Below are 20,501 nucleotides of genomic sequence, written 5' to 3' on the forward strand. Positions count from 1 at the left end.
AACACATTTTTTACAGAACATACAGTAAACAGCCATGATAAACTAATTTGATCTTAAATTTTCGATTTAAACTAGCCTAATTGTTTTGAGTTAAAGGGAAGTTCAATAAAAAAACTTATCATTTACTTATCATTGCTCAGCATAATTGAGTACACCCCATTCTTTTCTCAATTTCTCAATGAATATAGGCAATGTATTTTGGTGCATTTAAACAAAACAAATTTATTAAACAGATATATTTATTAAAATAATATTTTAGTCACCAAACATGTTTAGAAATTGAAAGATAATACAATTAAATTCAAGCAAAATATTGCAAAAAATTAATTTCAACCTACAAAATTTCTAGAAATGTTTTTCTTCTCTTGATTTTTCCTCTTTTTAAAAGTTTAATTTAATATTTTTCTATAACATATAAATGTTAGATAAGCTCCAGATTTTGCTTTAGTACTGACAAATCTAATGTATATGCACAAATATAATATTGCACAACTTCCTGTTAAAAGTATGAATGTAAAAGAGAGATGTGTGAGGGGTGTGCTCATATCTGCTGAGCACTGAATTACGAGTTTTTCTTTCTCTGTTGCACGCACAAAAAGATATATTGAGGAATTTTGGGGAAAAGCATTCATTGACTTCCATAGTTTTTGTTTGTATCTCCTATGGATGTCAAATTGTATTGTTTACAATTTTTTATTCCTTGTGTATATTTTTAGACTACATTTTATGTACAATTGTATATATTGTAAATGTTATTTTCTTTAAAACTCAACTTTTTATATTAATATTATGTTTGGCACCTAGGGTCTGAGAGTAACGCTGTACATGAACTGTACATGTGGCTGAATTGACAATAAAGCTGTTTTTTTTTTTTTACTTCTTCAGAATATCTTGTTTTGTGTTCAACAGAAGAAAGAAATTCATAAAAGTTAAAGTTAAGTAAATGGTGAGGAAATATTTATTTTTGTGTGTGAACTATCCCCTTTACTGACATTTAAAGACTTATAAAAATGACTGAAGTTCATACAACTAGCCACAAAATTCAAAAATCTAAACTAAAAAAGCATAATGAAACCTTTCCTAGCTACTGGGTTTTGTTTTAATCTAAACATAACTACGATTAAATTGCAGACCACAAATAAACTATTAGTATCAGTACACTCGTCAGCCTATTTTCATTCATTTTCATTCAGCTTAGTCAATTATTCATCAGGGGTTGCCACAGCGGAATGAACTGCCAACTCATCCAGCATATGTTTTATGCAGCGTATGCCCTTCCAGCTGCAACCCAGTACTGGGAAACATACACACTTATTCACACAAACATACACAACAGCCAATATAGTTTAAAAGTTTAGTTAGAAACCCACACCAACATGAGGAGAACATGCAAACTCCACACAGAAATGCCAACTGGCGCAGCCGGGACTCAAACCAGCAACCTTCTTGCTGTGAGGTGACAGTGCTAACCACTGAGCCACCGTGTCGCCCAAAAATCTAAACAAAAAATCATAATGAAACCTTTTTTAAATACTGGGTTTTGTAATAATCTAAACATAACTATGATTAAATTGCAGACTACAATTATACTATTAGTATCAGTACACTTGTCAGCCTATTAACATTCATTGATTCATTTTCATTCAGCTTAGTCCCTGATTTGTTAGGGGTTGCCACAGTGGAATGAACTGCCAACTTTTTCAGCATATGTTTTATTTAGTGGATGCCATTCGAGCTGCAACCCAGTATGGGAAACACCCATACAAACCTATTAACACAAACACTCAAACACTACAGCCAATTTAGTTTAAAAGTTTAGTTAAAAACCCACACCAACATGGGAAGAACATGCAATGCCAACTGGCCCAACCGGGACTCAAACCAGCAACCTTCTTGCTGCGAGGCGACAGTGCTAACCACTGAGCCACCGTGTCGTTAAAAAATCCAAACAAAAAAGCATAATGAAACCTTTCTTAACTACTGGGTTTTGTTGTAATGCAAAATTCAGAACAGATTAGAATTAAACTATCAGTACAATCGTCAACCTATTATTGTTTCCAACAACTCAACGTGGCACATCAAGCTTTGTTTTGTTCTTTAGCTAAAAAACTCACAGAAAATATGCACAGTCAGAAACTATATTTAGAAAAAATAAGATCGTACAATGGTGTCATATGAGCACACAAACAACCTACACTGTTCCGAACAGGAAACCACAACAGATGATATTCATTCTTCAACACTTAATTTGTTTGTCGAATGGCAAGTCAAACCTAGAAGCAGCAACAACTAAACAAAATCCTTTTAAATGGGAAGTTAAACAATCCAGTGGAAACAGAGAGGTAAATCTTGGAGCACCGCTTGTTTTAAGACTGTGATTGCATTTGAGAAGGATTGGAGGAAAACATAAACCAGCAACATTCTTGCATCAATCCCAACCAACCACATTTAAACTTTCGTCTCGAGGCTTATGTAAGACTAGTCCCTTATTCTAGTGCATGTGGTAATGGTGGTAACAGTTGCCACTCTCGAAAATGCCAGCCTACAGTGATGCAGATATAAGAGGCTTAAAAACATGTTTGACAAATAAACTAGTTGAAGCTGTTTGACATCAAGGACTAAAAGAGATTGATCAAAATCCCACATTAAGGTACCCACAGGCTACAAACTTACATCCAAAGTTGAGACAAAGCTATTTCTCAAGACTGTCATGTATAATCCAAATCAAAGCAATCAACCGAGTTCTAAAACCTATGAAAAACCTGGAAATACCCTGACAAAAACTAGTAAATAATCTTTAAGTAAAGCTATCACAGTGGATTATTATAATTTTTTTAATATAGTAATTTATTTTTGGAACATAGATGCGCAATTTTAAGTGAAATAACATTGTAATTACTGCTGAAAAACTATGAAAAATGCTAGATGCCCCCGTGCATGATGGGAACAGCAGTCGCAAAATATCAGAAAGCTGAGTAGGTTTTACTTAATTTATTAAGTAACAAGTAAAGTTACAAAAAAGTTCAGTTACAAGTAAAATACAATCATATTTATTAAAGATTAAAGTTTAAATATAGGCTACAAGTTTGGTACTAATATATAATGTATTTATGCTCACTTCAGACAGTGAAATTAGCAGAATGATCATGAAATATCATGAAAAAAAGATAAAAACATGACAGAAAGTTATGGGAATTAATTATTACAACTATATTTATTTTCATTCATGCTCCTTTCTGAAATAGTACGTTTACGATTAAAGGAATTTTGAAAAACATATCAAGGAGCTGAATAAGAGTCATAACATGTAGTGTTAATAAAAAATGGTTTACAAACTAATAATCTCTAGTTATCGTTCATTGTGTGCCCGGTATGCACTTTATATAGAGCAGTGAGCTAATAGCCTACTATAGATCGTGACTAATACACAACTGCGTTACGTTACCTCCTAGGACATGTCGACGCCGCCTTTTATGGCGTATTAATAAAAGTTTACTCTCCAAATTCCGCAACGTCTGGTCCTCGGACTGAAGTGACGTAACGAGAAGCGCGTCCCCGCAACCGCTGACCAATGAGCGTTGCTTTATGCAAATGAGCTCTCGCAGGTTCGGAGTACTGTGTTTTTGCGCGCTCCCTCCCGCTCACAGTTACTACAGACCTTCTAAACCTGAACACACGCACCGTTATCATTCACTCCGACCCCAAGAGACGCAGCAAACATGAGCAAAACGCGCGTCTAGCCTCGTTTGAACGATAAAAGAAGAGTTTATTCTGACCTGAACTCGGATTTTGCTTCTCACTGGAGTTATTAAAGAGCGGAGGACGCGCAAGATGAAGTACAAAGTAAGTGGCTCTTCATTCATGAGCGCTATTTCCGTAAACTATACTTCAAACTCATCTGCTAACTAGTGTTATATAGGTAGAAATTACATGTACGTCATTCTACCAGGGTTTAGTGTGACTTTTAAAAGAAAGAGCATCTGTTATTGAACTGTAACGTTAGCAGACGAGGATCTGTTATTGAATCTGTTGTGATGGATGGATAGATAGATAGATAGATAGATAGATAGATAGATAGATAGATAGATAGATAGATAGATAGATAGATAGATAGATAGATAGATAGATAGATAGATAGATAGATATATAAATAGATAGATAGATAGATATATAAATAGATAGATAGATAGATAGATAGATAGATAGATAGATAGATAGATAGATAGATATATAAATAGATAGATAGATAGATATATAAATAGATAGATAGATAGATAGATAGATAGATAGATAGATAGATAGATAGATAGATAGATAGATAGATAGATAGATAGATAGATATGTAGAAATTACATGTACATCATTTAATGAGGGTTTTGTGTGACTTTTTAAAATGAAAGAGCATCTGATATTGAATCTGTTGTGATAGATAGATAGATAGATAGATAGATAGATAGATAGATAGATAGATAGATAGATAGATAGATAGATAGATAGATAGATAGATTAGCAGTATTAGTAGTAGATTACTAGTATGTCAAATATGTAGAAATTACATGTACATCATTTTACGAGGGTTTTGTGTGACTATATAAATGAAGGAGCATCTGTTTTTTAACTCTTGAGATAGATAGATAGATAGATAGATAGATAGATAGATAGATAGATAGATAGATAGATAGATAGATACCATGTACATCATTCTAACAGGGTTTTGTGTAACTAAAACGAAAGAGCACCTTTTATTGAGAAAGATGAATAGCACACACAATATATAAAGGTGTATACACATTGAAGTATTAACGGACATGCTATTTATTATTAGGAAAGGCAGCAGAGAATGGGATGAAAGCATCTTGCCCTTTTAAAAGCAGTACTGTTTCACTAGTTAAATACTCCTTAACTTGGCAACCGGCTGGCTCCGGCTCTGAACAGCAGTAATTTGTGTGTGTAACCAACCATGCATTTATTGGATGACTGGTATGACCCAAAAGCAAAGTGCAGATCGCATCATTTATTACGACCGTGCCACAAAAGCACTCTTTGAGCTCTATTGTAGCGAGACTTGTAATAAATGATGTGATTTACACTGAGCATTTTCAACTCAGGTTACGCGGAGCCCACTTGACGATATATGGGGCCATTCATTAGCCCCGTCTCCAGCCCCTTTTCCAATTCGAGCCTCCCTGTGATTGTGTAATGTGACGTTTTAAAGCAAACAGCACGCATTTTGTTCAGGGTAACAGGGTTGCTGTTATACTGAGTGTTCCTGGTGGAGGCTGGAAATAAAACCACTCCGGGATTTTATGTACATGTTCGTGTTTGATTTGTGTAAAGTTTGCTCTTTACACTGCTGTGGTTGTGCCTCAGAGGGTTTGTTTTGGAAATGATGAATGGACTTATTAATGAATATTTTATACATGTTTACAGCATGTCTGTTATTGTCGACATTCATTAATAAAGCAATCATTCACTTAGAAATTAAATATATGTAAATTCAGTCATCATTTAGTCGTCCTTTGTGTTTCTTTTTCTATTCAACACAAAAGAAGATATTTTGGAAAATGTTGAAAACCTGTAACCATTTACCTTTATAGTATTTTTTTTCATTGAAAGTCAATGGTTACAGGTTTTCAGCTCTCTTCAGAATATCATCTTTAGTTCAAAGAAGAGAATAAAAGGTTTAAAACCACTCCATGGAGAGTAAGCAGTGTGTAAATGTTCATTTTTGAGGGAACTACCCCTTTTAAGCTGTTGTTATCATTCTTGAGTTGATAATATTTCCCTCCTATGAAGAACTCAAGAACTGAATCAGTCCTATAAATGGACTAATGCATTTAGATGATTCAATCACTTTTTTTTCATTAACACTTTCAAGACTTTTAGTAAATGATGGCGGTAACACTTTACAATTAGGTTGTCAATGTTAATGTATTTACTAACATCATCAAACAATGAACACCATATTCATTACAGTATTAGGGCTACACAATATTTTTTTATTCTGCAATATATATTGCAATGCGAATACAATTTCATCAGATGACTTGAATAACTATTTGGATAGAATTCATCATTTTAGATTGACTTGGATGATTCTGCAGGGCAGTGCATTTGCATAGAATATAAGAAACAAATCTACAAACGTACACTAAAAAAAAGATTTTTGCAAAATTGTTGCAAAATTATTTATATGGGTTGAATTTAATCAAACAAATTAAATTTTGTAGTTTTCAACTTAATCTGTGTTTAAATTTATGTTTACAAGCATGTATTTGGTTTTAATAATGCATTTAAAAATGTTGATCTATGATTAAGAGTGTTATACAAGAGCACTCAAAATTACTTTTGATGCTTATTTTTTTTGACTAATTTTTAAAAATTAAATAATGAATTAATTTTTACTTTTTATTATTAGTTTTTTGTATTTATTTAATTTATTTATTCAGTTTTATTTTACTTAATCATAAAATAAAAATATTTATTCAGGAATAAAATAAAAATATTTATTTATAAATAAAAAAATATGTATTTATTAATAAAATAAAATAATTATAAATAAAATAAAAACATTCTTAATAAAGAAAATAAAAACATTTATAAATAAAACAAAAACATTTATTTATTAATAAAATAAAAATATTTATAAATAAAATAAAACATTTCTAATTAAAAAAAAATAAAAATATATTTATTTATAAATAAAAAAACATTTATTAATAAAATAAAACATATATAAATATAATAAAACATTTCTTAATAAATAAAATAAAAACATTTATTTATTAAAAAAATACAAAATATTTATAAATAAAGTAAAAAACATTTCTTAATAAATAAAATAAAACATTTATTTAGAAATAAAATACAAAATATTTATAAATAAAGTAAAAAAAACATTTCTTAATAAATAAAATAAAAACATTTATTTAGAAATAAAATAAAAAAATTTATTTATTAATAAAATGACAATGAACAATACATTTAATACAGTATTTAATAATCTTTATTAATGTTAATAGAAATAAAGTTCATGTTAACAGTGCATTAACTACTATTAACAAGCTTGAATTTGGTTTTAATAATGCATTATTAAATGTCGAACTATGATTAACAAATGCTGTACAAGAGCACTCAAAAGAGGATTTTGCTGCTTGTTCAAACTGCATATTTAAAATGAGCTAAAACAACACAACTCTTGAGATTTATGTTGGACAACTTAATTGTTTTATGTTCAATCCACTTACATTTGTTATTAACTTAATCAATTTGTGCCATTTTACAGTGCATAGTTCATTATTAGTTCCTGCTAGTAAATACATTAGCTAATGGAACCTTGCTTTGTGTGATTGTATGGCTTTAGAATACTTGAAAAATAGTGCATAAGTTGGTAACACTTTAATTTAGGTCACAATTCACAGTATTAACCACCAATGACTAAAACTACAAGCTTAATTATGTTTATTAATAGTTAATAAGGTAAAAGTTGGGTTTAGGTTGGGGTAGGATTAGGGATTCAGAATAAGTTCACACTTTATAACCACTAATGAACAGTTAATATCTTAATAATAGGCAGTTAATAGGCCAGTAGTTAATAAACTAAAGTGTTACCCATAAGTTTTATTAAGTTCTTTTATAGTACGTCATAGCTTCACAGTTTCAAAGCCCATTCTCTATATACATTTTGACCACATTCGGCTTTTGTGTAAAACAGACAGTGACAGTTTTCCCAGCTGATTTTGTTCGGGGTGCTCAAAACTTTGGCCAAGTCTGTTCTTCCAATCCAAGTATACACGCAGCGTGGGGGAGCTTTTCATTGAAGAGAAACTCAGCTCTTGTGTGTTCAGTTCACATTTGCATAGTCTTTGAGGCTCTCAGGCCTTTGGGAAGATTTGCTTCCTACTTTGGTAGGAGGATCGAGCGGCTCTTCCTGAATGGAATGCTTTTGTCTGCTTCACACTATCTGGGGAATGTGGAGTACTTGGCAAGACTCGAGCTGTTAGAGCGTATCAGACAGTTTGGATTCCTCTACAGTATGGCAATGAGCCTTGCCGTCTCTCGCAATTAAAGCTTAAAAATGAACAGTTGAGGTTTTCTTTTTTAAATATATACTACATAATGTTTAACAGAGCAAAGATTTTTTCACATTAAAAACTTGCTGGATAAGTTGGCGGTTCATTCCGCTGTGGCAACGCCAGATTAATAAAGGGACTAAGCCGACAAGAAAATGAATGAATGAATGAGATTTTTTCACACTATTTCCTATAATATTTTTTCTTCTGGAGAAAGTCTTATTTGTTTTATTTTGGCTAGAATTAAAGCAGTATTTAATCATTTAAAAACATTTGAAGGTCAATATAATTAGCCCCTTAAGCAATGTTTTTTGATTGTTTACAACCATTGTTGACTTGCCTAATTACCCTAACTTGCCTTATTAACCTAGTTAAGCCTTAAATGTCACTTTAAGCTGAGTATCTCGAAAAATATCTAGTAAAATCTTATGTACTGTCACCATGGCAAAGATAAAATAAAACAGTTATTAGAAATTAGTTATTAAAACTATTATGATTAGAAATGTGTTCTTTGCACTAAACTGAAATTATAGTTAATTTCTATAAGTTCTCATTTTGTTTCTAACTAATAAGTCAGGTTAGTGTAATTGTGAATTTTTTTTTTTAAGTCAGGGTAATGTAATTTGTTGATAATGTCAATGTAAATTTTATTACTTAAACCCTTTTTCTATTTTAAGAACTAAATAATTTAGTGCAGACAGTATGTGTTATTAATAAGTTATAATGAGAAATGTTTAAGTTGCTTTAACTTATAAAAAAAAGTTCAAAATACAAACAAACTTGTTTTAATGTCAGTTACATGTATTTACTTTATTTAGCAAAAACAATTAATATGTAGCTAATTTAAATGTAATTTATTTAAGTGTATTTTTTTCTATTCTCAAAATAAGGCTCTTTTGCTCAGTAAGGCTTATTTTGTTTGATTAGAAGTACAGTTAAAATTTGGTTTATTCCTTACAATAAAAAATGAAATTTTTATATAAATATTTAAATGACCTTTAAATTAATTTTAAGCATCAATACTTCAGTTTTTAGTCTCACATGATACTTCAAATATAAGCTAATTTGCTTCAAGAAACATTTCTTATTATTATCATCAATTTTTTAAATAGTTGTGCTGCTTAATGTTTTTAAATCCATGTCTTTGATTAAGGAAAAATTCATATAAATTATACATTAATTAGAATTAAAATATAAGATTTTAAAATGTGTATTTAGCAATAATTAGTACAAAATTATATTTACATTTACATTTAGTCATTTAGCAGACGCTTTTATCCAAAGCGACTTACAAATGAGGACAAGGAAGCAATTTACACAACTAAGAGCAAATACTTATTTATACAATTTTAATTTTTATTTTTATTTATACAATATTTATATATTTATACAATTAGATTTTTTCTCCATGCAAATAGAATAAATGCAGATCAAAATTTAAAAACTTTATTATTTGTAATACAAAAAATAAGTTTTTAATGGTCTTTAATTAACCCTTTATTCATTTAACTTTTGGAGTGAAATAAAACCCATATTTTTCTTGTGTGCATTAAACCCTCTAACTTTAGAGTAACTTCAGAGTAGTTTCATCTAGTTACAAAGTACATCCAAACAGATCCTGTTTCCTTGTATCTTCAGTTGACATAGAGATCCTTTGTTTTGCTGGCATTTCTGAAACTTTTAAAGCATCTCTTAGAGACTGGTTTACTTTGTGGATGAGCTGATCCATGGGGTATTTGAGGGTCAGGGTAACAGGAGCAAACTAGTCACTCTGTTGTTGTTCCTGACACACAGCAACTGATGTACATTAGTTGACACAAGTGACACACAGGCCTTATAACTAATCCGTCAAAGACCACAAACAGCTGACAGAAAAACACAGCCCAGCCTTACTCGGTTTAGAGATTTCTTTAACTAAATTCTTTTTGGGGAATATCAAGAAATGTCAGTTGTTGTTTTCTTTACATTTACATTACTTTTATTTGTTTTGTGATGAATATTGTCTTTATATAGACCTACACAAGCAAGCTGTTTTATTTTGCTGTCTTTTCTCATTTTTAATTTAATTAATTTTTCTTTTTTATTATTTGTTTTTGTAAGTTTTTTATTGAATTATTTAATATTTATTTTTTTATTTATTTGTATTTTATACTTTCAATTTTAATTTATTTATATATTTATTTGTTTAACTTATGTATGTATAAATAAAATAAAATATTTATTTATAAATTAAATTAAAAAAAATATTTATATGTAGAATACAATAAAAATGCTTATTTAGAATTAAAATAAAATTATTTATTTATTTATAAATGAAATAAAAACATTTATAAAAATTAAATTAAAATTAAATAAATTAATAATTAAAATAAAATTAATTTAATTTAATTTAATTGTATTAATGTTTTTTTATTTAATTTATGAATAAATAAAAGATTTTATTTTAATTCTAAATATTTATTTTAATATTTTAATTAAATTAAATTTAATTAAATATGACTCCTTATATTAAGATGGCTTCCAGTTTTAACATTGTTAGCTTGGCATTGACAATGGACAATGGCCTTTATTCTTCAGTAAATGGCTTGTTACTTGATCGCACTTGTGTCATTTTGATTTCTGAGAGACATTTCTTCAGTGATTTTAATATTTGTGATTATTTATTTTGGTTGACACACCTTTTGGACTGTTTTAAAGGCGCATTGACCATTTGATTGCTTTTTTGGATATCAAGCAAGGGCTTCATACAGCCATGAAGGCAAGTGCTGTTGTTAGTTAAATATTAAGTTCTCACCAGAGCTGTTTTTTCCACCTTTGGAGCCTTGAAGACACTAAACAGACCTCAACTTGTAGTCTCAAAGTTCACACGGTCCACATCTTGACGTCACACATCAAAGGTCATTCAGAAACCCAGCCTGTGGACGTCAGTTATGCTTTCCAACAGGTGCACAGGTGCGAGAAGATACACAAGACGTAAATAATCCCCAAACAAGCAGGCCTGTACGCCCTCTTATTAGATTTCAGAGCGTTTCTAACAGACCTGGGAACAGTATGAGATTGTTACATAGATTTTTTTCTTCAGGAGCACATCGAAACAAGAGTAGACCCCACCTTTTTGTGCACCCAGACACACTCAAACGTCTGTACCCTGCTTTCTTTTCACTCTTATGTAACTGTGGCACAAATAGCCTGACGGGCACAAAGAACTGATTAGGTGAAGTAAACGTTCGGGTGTTTTTTTTTTTGAGTCTCTCCCCAGGCTGTAATCCAAGTCAGGGTTTTGTTTGGAAATGTACATTGTTTGGAATCTGGCGGAAGGGGGAGTATAGGGGGTTACCCCAGTAAAATGAAAAGAAATGGGAAATACAAGAATGTGAGACTGAAAACAGGGGGATTTTGTTATTTGTAGTTACCATGAAGGATTCTTGTGTACACATATATTGCTAAAATTTTTTTAAAACAGATTGTTGGAGTATGTTTCGCAAAACAAATGCTATTTTAAAGGGATTATGATAAAGCCGACATTTTAATTGCAATTTTATTAAATTTTTTATTGCAATTTATTTTAATAATTTTATTGCATTTATTTTTTAATATAAAAATAAAATATTTAAATTCATTAAGCATCATTATTCAACTGTTCAGTTTACTATATACTTCAAAAATATAAGCTAATTTGCTTCAATAAATATTTCTTATTATTATATTATTTTAAACAGTTGTGCTGCTTAATTTTTTAAAACCATGTCTTTGATTAATAAAAGTTGAAAAGAATTGTGATTAATTTAAATGAAAAATATATAATATATAATTTATATATCATTTTAAATTTTAATAAATATTTAAAATATATAATATACAAGAAAATATTTAATGTTTAATGAAGTTTAAACACATATTATTGAAGTATGCTTTACAAAAATGCTATTTTATAAAGCTGAACGATATTGGAAAAAGCTAACATTTTTATTGCAATGAAAAAATGTTAAACGCTTATTAAATTTCATCTTTAAATTCATTTTAAGCATCATACTTTTAAGTAAAACCAATCGCATAATTTCAGCTGTCATGAACCCAGTAGAATCATATGGATTACTTTAAACGATTCACAGATGCTTGAAAACGACCACAACATTGTAAAAAAAATCTGACAAAAAGCCACGTCAAATGTTTTTTTATGTTACTTTAACTCACTTTAATAAGTTAATCAGGTTTCAAGTATTTATTTTATTATTACACAAAGTTTAAATTAATACTGTTAGTCAGGTTGACTGAGAGATTGCTAAAAAAAAAGAAAAAAAAAATAGGACAACAGGTTATTTAATAATTTACATGTGTTCATCTAAACGAGAAAGATTTAAACATGGACCAGTTTGAAGGCGAGCAAATTATGAGATAATTTATCATATCATTAACTATTCTTTTAATGAAAAAGTTCATTCCTGAGCCTGTTGAAAAGTTATTAAATGCTAAAAAGAACTCATTGAAAGGACTTTACGTTCTTGAGGATCTATTGGAGAACATTGGAGTATGAAGACATTTTTGTGTGTGTGTGAGTCTGTATATGCATGTGTTTGGTTTGTGTGTGTGTGTCGGGGTGGTATTGTGCATAAAGAACACTTCTCAGCAGGCATTCCACATTCCCCAGGGTAAGAACAAGGGCTATTCAGAGAGCAGGTCTCAACCAGCGCTCCGCGGCACAGAACAGCCCTGTACGAAACACACGGACAAAGAAAAAAGACTATTCTGAAGGAGCCGAGAGACCTCCTGCATATATGAATAGGCTGTTCATTCATAGTTCAAACTACTCATTTTAAATGAGTTGAAACAACACAATTCTTGAGGTTTTCTGGGGGAACAACTTGATTGTTTTGTTCAATACCACTAAAATTTGTAAAAACTAATAAGTTAGCTTAATTCCTTCATGTTGTTTAACACAAATTGATTAAATTAACTTAATTGGTAACAATTAAGTTGTCCCTAAAAAAAACTTACGAATTGTGTTGTTTCAACTCTTTTTAAATAAGTAATTCGAACAAGCAGCAAATGAGTAGCATTTCGTCGCGTTGAGTGTGTGGTCGAATTCTTGCCTGAATGCATTCATATCTTATGATATTGCATGGATTTGTGCGCATCTCAGGATTACCATCATTTTTCAGTCATAAAAAATGGAATATTTCCGTCACGCATTTCTAGAGCTGATGCAGATGATGCACATAAATGCTTTGTTTACTCCCAAATGAAAGGTAAACCGTTTTAGATTGATCCGTTTGAAGATGGTTGACCTTTTTTGGTGATTTAGAGTGATCTTCTGACATGACAAACTCGGATAAGAGGAACTTTGACAGCTGCAAATAATTGCGATATGATAGCAGTGGACTGTTTCCTCTTGAACTGTGGATCTTTACTATGGTCATCACTAGATATAGATTGACCTCATGCTCAACTTCTGCTATTGACGCTAATGGAAAATTGTGCATGCATGTGTCATTCATTGATAATGTTGTTCATATACAATTTAATTTATTTTAGCATTTGTTTAATTTAGTTTTTACTAAATATTCTATTTATTTATTGTGTACTCTTTTTACAAATATATTTATATTGTTTAACAAAATACTAAACTGTATTTATACAAAATATAAATAACTTTTTAAAACTCTTTTTATATAATTTGCATGCAAATTTTATGCGTAGTTTATTTAGCATTTGTTTGTCTTTTACTAAATAAATTATTTAATTAATCTGACTGATTTTGTACTTTAATGGTAAATATATTTTAGAAATATTTTAATCATTTATTTTGTGTTTTTTTAAATACTAAACTGTATTTATTTAAATATAAAATACTTTAAGCATTTTGTAGTGTGCATGCATGTGTCATTCACTGAAAATGTATAGTTCATTTGTAATTTAGTTTAATTTAGCATTTGTTTAATTTTTCTTTTTACAAAATTCTATTAATTAATTTTTTTTGGACAAATTTTCAACTTTTTTACTTTAATTATATTTTGAAATATATATGAATGATGAATTTTGTATTTAATAAAAATACAAAACTGTATTTATGCAAATTCAGAATTCTTTCTATTTAACTTTTGTCAAACTATTTTATTTTGTAGATTTTTTACAAAGTAATTTTTTTTACAAAGTAAAGTTTTTTGACAAATTTTCTATTTTTACTTTCATATTTTTTTAAATATGTATGTATATTTATTTATTTTTTATTTTTTATGAAACTGTATTTATGCAAAAAATTAATTTCTTTTTTACCTTTTTATACACTTGCATGCATGTGTCATTGATTGAAAATATTGTGATTTAGTTTAATTTAGCATTTGTTTAATGAGGTTTTTACTAAATATATTTTAGAAATATTTTCATTCATTTACTTTTTAGAAAAAAATACTTAACTTCATTTATACAAAATATAAATGAATGTAACCTTTTTATACTTATTTTAATATGTTTTAATATTAATATTTTACTATGTTTATTAATTGAAAAATTGTTGACATGCAATTTTGTTTTATTTAGCATTTTTTACAAAATAATAATTTTTTGTTGAATTTATTTGATAAATTTTCAACTTTTTTACTAATTTTTTTTTAAATATGTATATTTATTTAGTTATTTATTAATAAAATACTAAACTGTATTTATGCAAAACATAAATGATTTTTTTAACCTTTTTATATATTTGGTTGTAAGATGCATGCAAAATATAAATTTAAATTTAATTTTTACCTTTTTTAAATACTTGCTATACACATCGTAACATGCATCTAAAAAAATCCTGGACAAAATATTACATTTTAAATGCCTGCATGAGAGAATTTGATACATCATGCACTACATTTCCCTTTTAAAGCCTTTTTTTTACAATTTCCTGGTTGACTGAAAAAATAACAGGTGCTGTTTTTCTAGCCCGTCTTGTGACACATGGCGTTTTCTGATGACATATGTTTTTCTCCTTCATTTAGACATGTCAAAGCACAACGCATTTGCCCTATTGACCCGAAATCCTTTGAAAGTAATTTACAGCAAACTCATGCACCGCTTATCTGCGCAGGACCACTGCAGCCTTCCTTGAGAAGTGTGAAATTGAGATGACACTTGAGGGTGTATTTCCCACTCTTGAAGGGCCGCCCCTGCTGTGACATCATAAATCTAGCACACATTCGAACCACTCGTCGCTTTAGGGGGGAATTATGTCTTAAACTGTCTCAAACTGGATGGATGAACCCGGTTACCTCTTTGTCCGTTTACACTGCCTGCTTCAGTATTTACTGGCCCACTGGTGTGAAATACACACAGTTCTTGCACAAAACACAAACACTGCTTACAAATGCTGCATTATGTGCTGTTAGTGGGGATTTTTAGCTACCTGATAATGAGGTAACACCTCGACCAGTGTTCATTTAGAGGGAATGTTTGCATCAAAATTATATATTCAAAACTAGGGATAAACGATCTATCAGCAATATTGGTATTAGCATAAATTGGATAAATTATGATTTTTTTCTGACACTTTAATTTTGGGGTTTGAAAAAAAGATTATTAAAACATAAAAAAAAATAATAATAATAATAATTATTATTATTATTATAAAATAATATTAATAATAATAATACTGATAATGATAATAATAATTATAATAATAATTATAATAATAATAAATTAGGGCATCAGAAATGCAATATGAGAAATGCTAATTGCTGAGATTCTTCAGTGCGGAAATAAAAACATAATAAATTTCATACATTTTTCATGCATTAGCATTTGATTGATAATTTTTAAAAATAAATTAATAAATATTTTTCTAATTTTAGTAATTTCTGCCAGTTTATTCACTTTAAGGTTAAAAAAAGAATATTACGATTATTAAAAGATCCAAATATGATGATTATTATATTAAAATCATATTATCATATTAAGACACTGGCACTTTATCATATTTACAAGCTTTTTGCACTATACAGTTATGCATCTGCACAACTCTGATTTGCACTCCTTGCCATGCGCCCTTATGTGTAATTGTATTGTTTACCATTTTTATTTTAACTTATATTTTAGATTATATGCGTGTTTGTATTTATTGTAATTGTAACCTTTTGAGTTCTACTTTTTGTATTAATATTATATGTTAGGCACCTATAGGTCTGAGAGTAACGCAGTTTCGATTCTCTGTATGTCGATTCTAACATGTGGTTGAATTGAAAATAAAGCTGACTTTGGCTTTAAAAAGATCCAAAAATGATCATGACTAATAATAATTATTATAATAATGATGATGATGATGATGATGAGGGCATCAGAGATGCAATATGAGAAATGCAAAATATTGACATGCAGAAATAAAGCGCAGAAATAAAAACAGAAAATTTCATATCAAGATTTATATTTACCAGCCCATAAATCCCTGATCAGCTTCTAAAATTACATAGTTATCAGTAGAGCCAGATGAAATCTGCGGACATATTTTTCTATTTTTGTGCAGAATTTTGTTAAAAATCTGCGGATTTAGGCAGATGGATTTTGGGAGTATCATATCACCAAGTATTAGTATCACCAAAACCTTAATATATGAAAATAAAAGTAATACATTTTTAACTTGTACTGAATGTTTACAGTGCATATCCAATTAGATCCACTCTATTTGGTAAAACAAAGCAAGTCTCTCATTTAATATATCTACTAAAAAACTAAAAGAATGGTCAGTACTGACAGCAAGCAACATAAACAAACAGAACAAAGCAAGGGTCAAACACACCAAGGCAAGGCAAAGGAAAGGCATTGTAATGTTCACAATTAAGTATAACAAAATTCTGAACAGCTTCAGCTGTGTGTGTTGGCAATCAGCAGAAAAACGGAACAGGTGTGAGTGTGTGGTGCACAACAGGAGTTGTAGTCCATATGGTGACAGATGTGAATTATCATGCATTAGTCCTCAATTAATGGTTTATTCGACTACTGAATAGATTTTCATTCATTTATTTTGTCATATCTGCCAGTCTATTCACTTTGGAAACATCAAAATGCAAGGCAATTTTAAAACACATTAGTTACGAAGAATACATTTTTTTTTTTGGTCAGTGTGTGTAATTTATACACAAGTTCACACATGCTTCTCAATTTAATATTAAACCAAACCTTACAGTAAATTATCTAAAGTTGTTCTGCTTTTTGTTTAAAAAGTCATTCATTTTAGTAAACGACACATGCCATTTCAGAGTAAACAGAATGTGGTTTTGATCATCTGTCATGTATTTCTCCATCTGCAGGATGTGTACAGTTATGAAACCAGCAGTAGTTGTTTTGAGATGTTATAAGGGTGGCACAGAACTTTCTAATTGCGAAACAACACTGCGGTTGTTTTATTTAGCCGTTAAGATGCTAAATTGGCCTTTTATTGGACTGATTAGATGCACAAATGTCATTACATTGCAGCAAGCTAGATCTTGTTTCAGTAATGATGCTCAAAGCTTGCCAGATTGTTTACCACTTAAGTTTCGCCCACTAAAAACTACCTCTAAAATCGTGCAGTTGCTCAGAAATGCTAGTGCGGTTTAAAGGTGTTAAAGGAAAAGCCTGCTCTGTATGATTAGGGGTTGAGGTTGTGATGTTGGCTGGTATGTGTGTGTGTTTGTTGTGTTTGTTGGCTGGTTGGTGGGCGGGGGGTTTTTGCTGGTGTTGTCAGCGTTTAGTGTGGGCGATCACTGATTCACAGTGCTGAGGAAAAAGAAGGGATGATGAAAACTGACTTCATGACATTACTGAAATGAGATAACTCTCTTTGGTGTGTCGTCCAGTCTTTTATTGATTGTACAGTGTGTAAAGTGAAACATGGCATGATTGCGAGACCACCGTCATAGTCAGCACCATACAATCAGACCCTCGGTGGGAGTTTCCAGGATGTCAGAGCGCAAAACCACCAAGATTTTAAAACGGTTTACACTCATGCACAATCTATGGCTACAAATTAGATTTCATTCTACTCAGAATCATTCATTTATTCATTCATTTGTGTGCATTTGTTCATTTATTTATTTATTTATTTATTTATTTATTTGTGTTTGTTCATTTATTTATTTATTTATTTGTGTTTGTTCATTTATTCATTTATTTATTTATTTATTTATTTATTTATTTATGTGTTCGTTCGTTCAGTCATTCCTTCATTTATTTATTTATTTATTTATTTATTTATTTATTTATGTGTTCGTTCGTTCAGTCATTCCTTCATTTATTTATTTATTTATTTATTCATTTATTTATTTATTTATTTATTTATTTATTTATTTATTTATGTCCGTTCATTCATTCATTCATTCATTTATTTATTTATTTATTTATTTATTTATTAAAAATTATTTATTTGTGTTTGTTCGTTCATTCATTCATTTTTTCATTAATTTATTTTTTCATTTATTTATTTATTTATTTATTTATTTATTTATTTATTTATGTGTTCGTTCATTCATTCATGTTGAAAATAAATGAGTGATTTGAACTTGAACGTATAATTGACAGAATCGTAGAAATGCTGGATTAAGATCGTCTAGAGGGTTGAATCGAGATCGCGATCTTTTTACGATTAATTGTGCTGCTCTTAATAATAAAGTGCTGCTCTTAATAATAAAGAGACCACTTCTCTTTGGATTTACTGGATAAATTAGGTAAAAATGTTAATTTGTGTTATTTTATTAAAGACAACATTTCCCTTCGAATTTCTATTATTGTCCCTTAAAGTTTTTGTTTTTAATAACTCAGATATAATAACTCAACACTATAATTCTAACTATGATAACTCTGGCTACGCAGTGGCGCAGTAGGTAGTGCTGTCGCCTCACAGCAAGAAGGTCGCTGGTTCGAGCCTCGGCTGGGTCAGTTGGCGTTTCTGTGTGGAGTTTGCATGTTCTCCCTGTGTTCGCGTGGGTTTCCACAGTCCAAAGACATGCGGTACAGGTGAATTGTGTAGACTAAATTGTCCGTAGTGTATGTGTGTGAATAAGTGTGTATGGATGGATTTCCCAGAGATGGGTTGCAGCTGGAAGTGCATCCGCTGTGTAAAACATGTGCTGGATAAGTTGAGGGTTCATTCTGCTGTGTCAACCCCGATTTAATAAAGGGACTAAGCCGAAAAGAAAATGAATGAATGAATGAATGAATAACAACTCAAAAACAAAAGGGCATTTCATTTATTTATGACTAAAAATCTGAGTTATTCCACCTTATATTAATTTCTTAACTCTTCGAATGACATTTTTATTTTATATATAGTATTTGTAAGAAATTTTACTAGTAAAAATAAATTACTAACTGTTATTGTCACACACATAGCTGTAAATCATTTAATATAATCAGTATAAATTAGTAACATAACTGTAAATTATATAATAATATCAATATATGTTATTTTCAACACTAGTTATTATAATTTAAAAACTATAACATGGCTAAATTACAATTGCAGCATGAATATTTAATCACTATATAATCTACATTTTAATGGTCAAATCAATAGTAATATCTGAATCATAATAAAAAATACTATGCAAACAGCTTGCTTACATTTTCATTAGGCGCATATATATATATATATATATATATATATATATATATATATATATATATATATATATATCCCTTACACCTTTTCATATGCAGTTCAACATAGTCATTGAATTCAATGTATTTGCCATAAATATTAAGTATACACACCGTATGTCAATGAAAAATGAGAGCTTTAAATTCACATTGTTGCATAACATTTCATTGACAGTTCCTCAATCTCTTTTAATGCATCTTCTATAGCTTCTACTGTTTTAATGTCTGACTTACTGTATGTCAGCGAGCATTGACTGATCACTCTATTGTTTGTATGAAATCCCTGATCACGTTTTGCTGCTATTATTATCATCGGCTGCTTGCTAAAGGTGGTTTACTTGTAGGTAAACTCCCATGCAAGAGCCTTCCATCAAATCTTGACGCACTTCATTGTAAATAGTTACAAAGAAAAACAAACTACCTCAAGAATTATCTAAAGTAAACAGTGTTTTTAAAGCCAGTCCTGTTCATTACACGCCACACGACGACAGCCAAGTTGAGTCATGGAGTCTGTATTAGAGTCATTACGGTAATTATCTTCTATATTTACTCCAGTGAAATGAGGGTAAAAGGTGCTGGTTCACCAGTCCTGCCCAAACCGCCCTCCCTCCAGGGGAACGTGAGCTGGCCTTATTTCTATTAGACTGGAGGAACACACCACTTTTCGCATGGTAGGGGGTTTGCATTTTAGCCGAGACCATTTAATGAGGTCTGTTTGCGTAGTGCTTTTTTGTTTTTGCACCCTCAGGGCTCAGTTTTTTGGTGACTTTGGCTGAGATTCTTTTCTCTAGTGTGTTTTGGCGGGCTCGATTACTTACT

The 20,501-nt window shown here is 30.1% G+C and overlaps 1 protein-coding gene and 1 long non-coding RNA gene across 3 annotated transcripts in view; one reads left to right on the top strand and one right to left on the bottom strand.

The window, feature by feature from the left end:
- Window positions 1-3,559, bottom strand: part of LOC137488460 (uncharacterized) — a 70,296-nt gene extending 66,737 nt beyond the window's left edge. For both annotated transcript variants that reach the window (XR_011007497.2, XR_012394858.1), the window contains exon 1: window positions 3,446-3,559. This is a non-coding gene — a long non-coding RNA (uncharacterized lncRNA). The remainder of the gene's footprint in view (window positions 1-3,445) is intronic.
- Window positions 3,560-3,689: 130 nt separating this feature from the next.
- Window positions 3,690-20,501, top strand: part of nedd9 (neural precursor cell expressed, developmentally down-regulated 9) — a 53,836-nt gene continuing 37,024 nt past the window's right edge. Inside the window, 1 exon segment of the mRNA NM_001077282.1 lies at window positions 3,690-3,843. Coding sequence (NP_001070750.1) covers window positions 3,832-3,843 — 12 coding nt within the window. The 5' untranslated portion in view covers window positions 3,690-3,831.

The sequence above is a fragment of the Danio rerio genome, chromosome 19 (genome assembly GCF_049306965.1).
Source record: "Danio rerio strain Tuebingen ecotype United States chromosome 19, GRCz12tu, whole genome shotgun sequence".
NCBI lineage: Eukaryota > Metazoa > Chordata > Actinopteri > Cypriniformes > Danionidae > Danio > Danio rerio.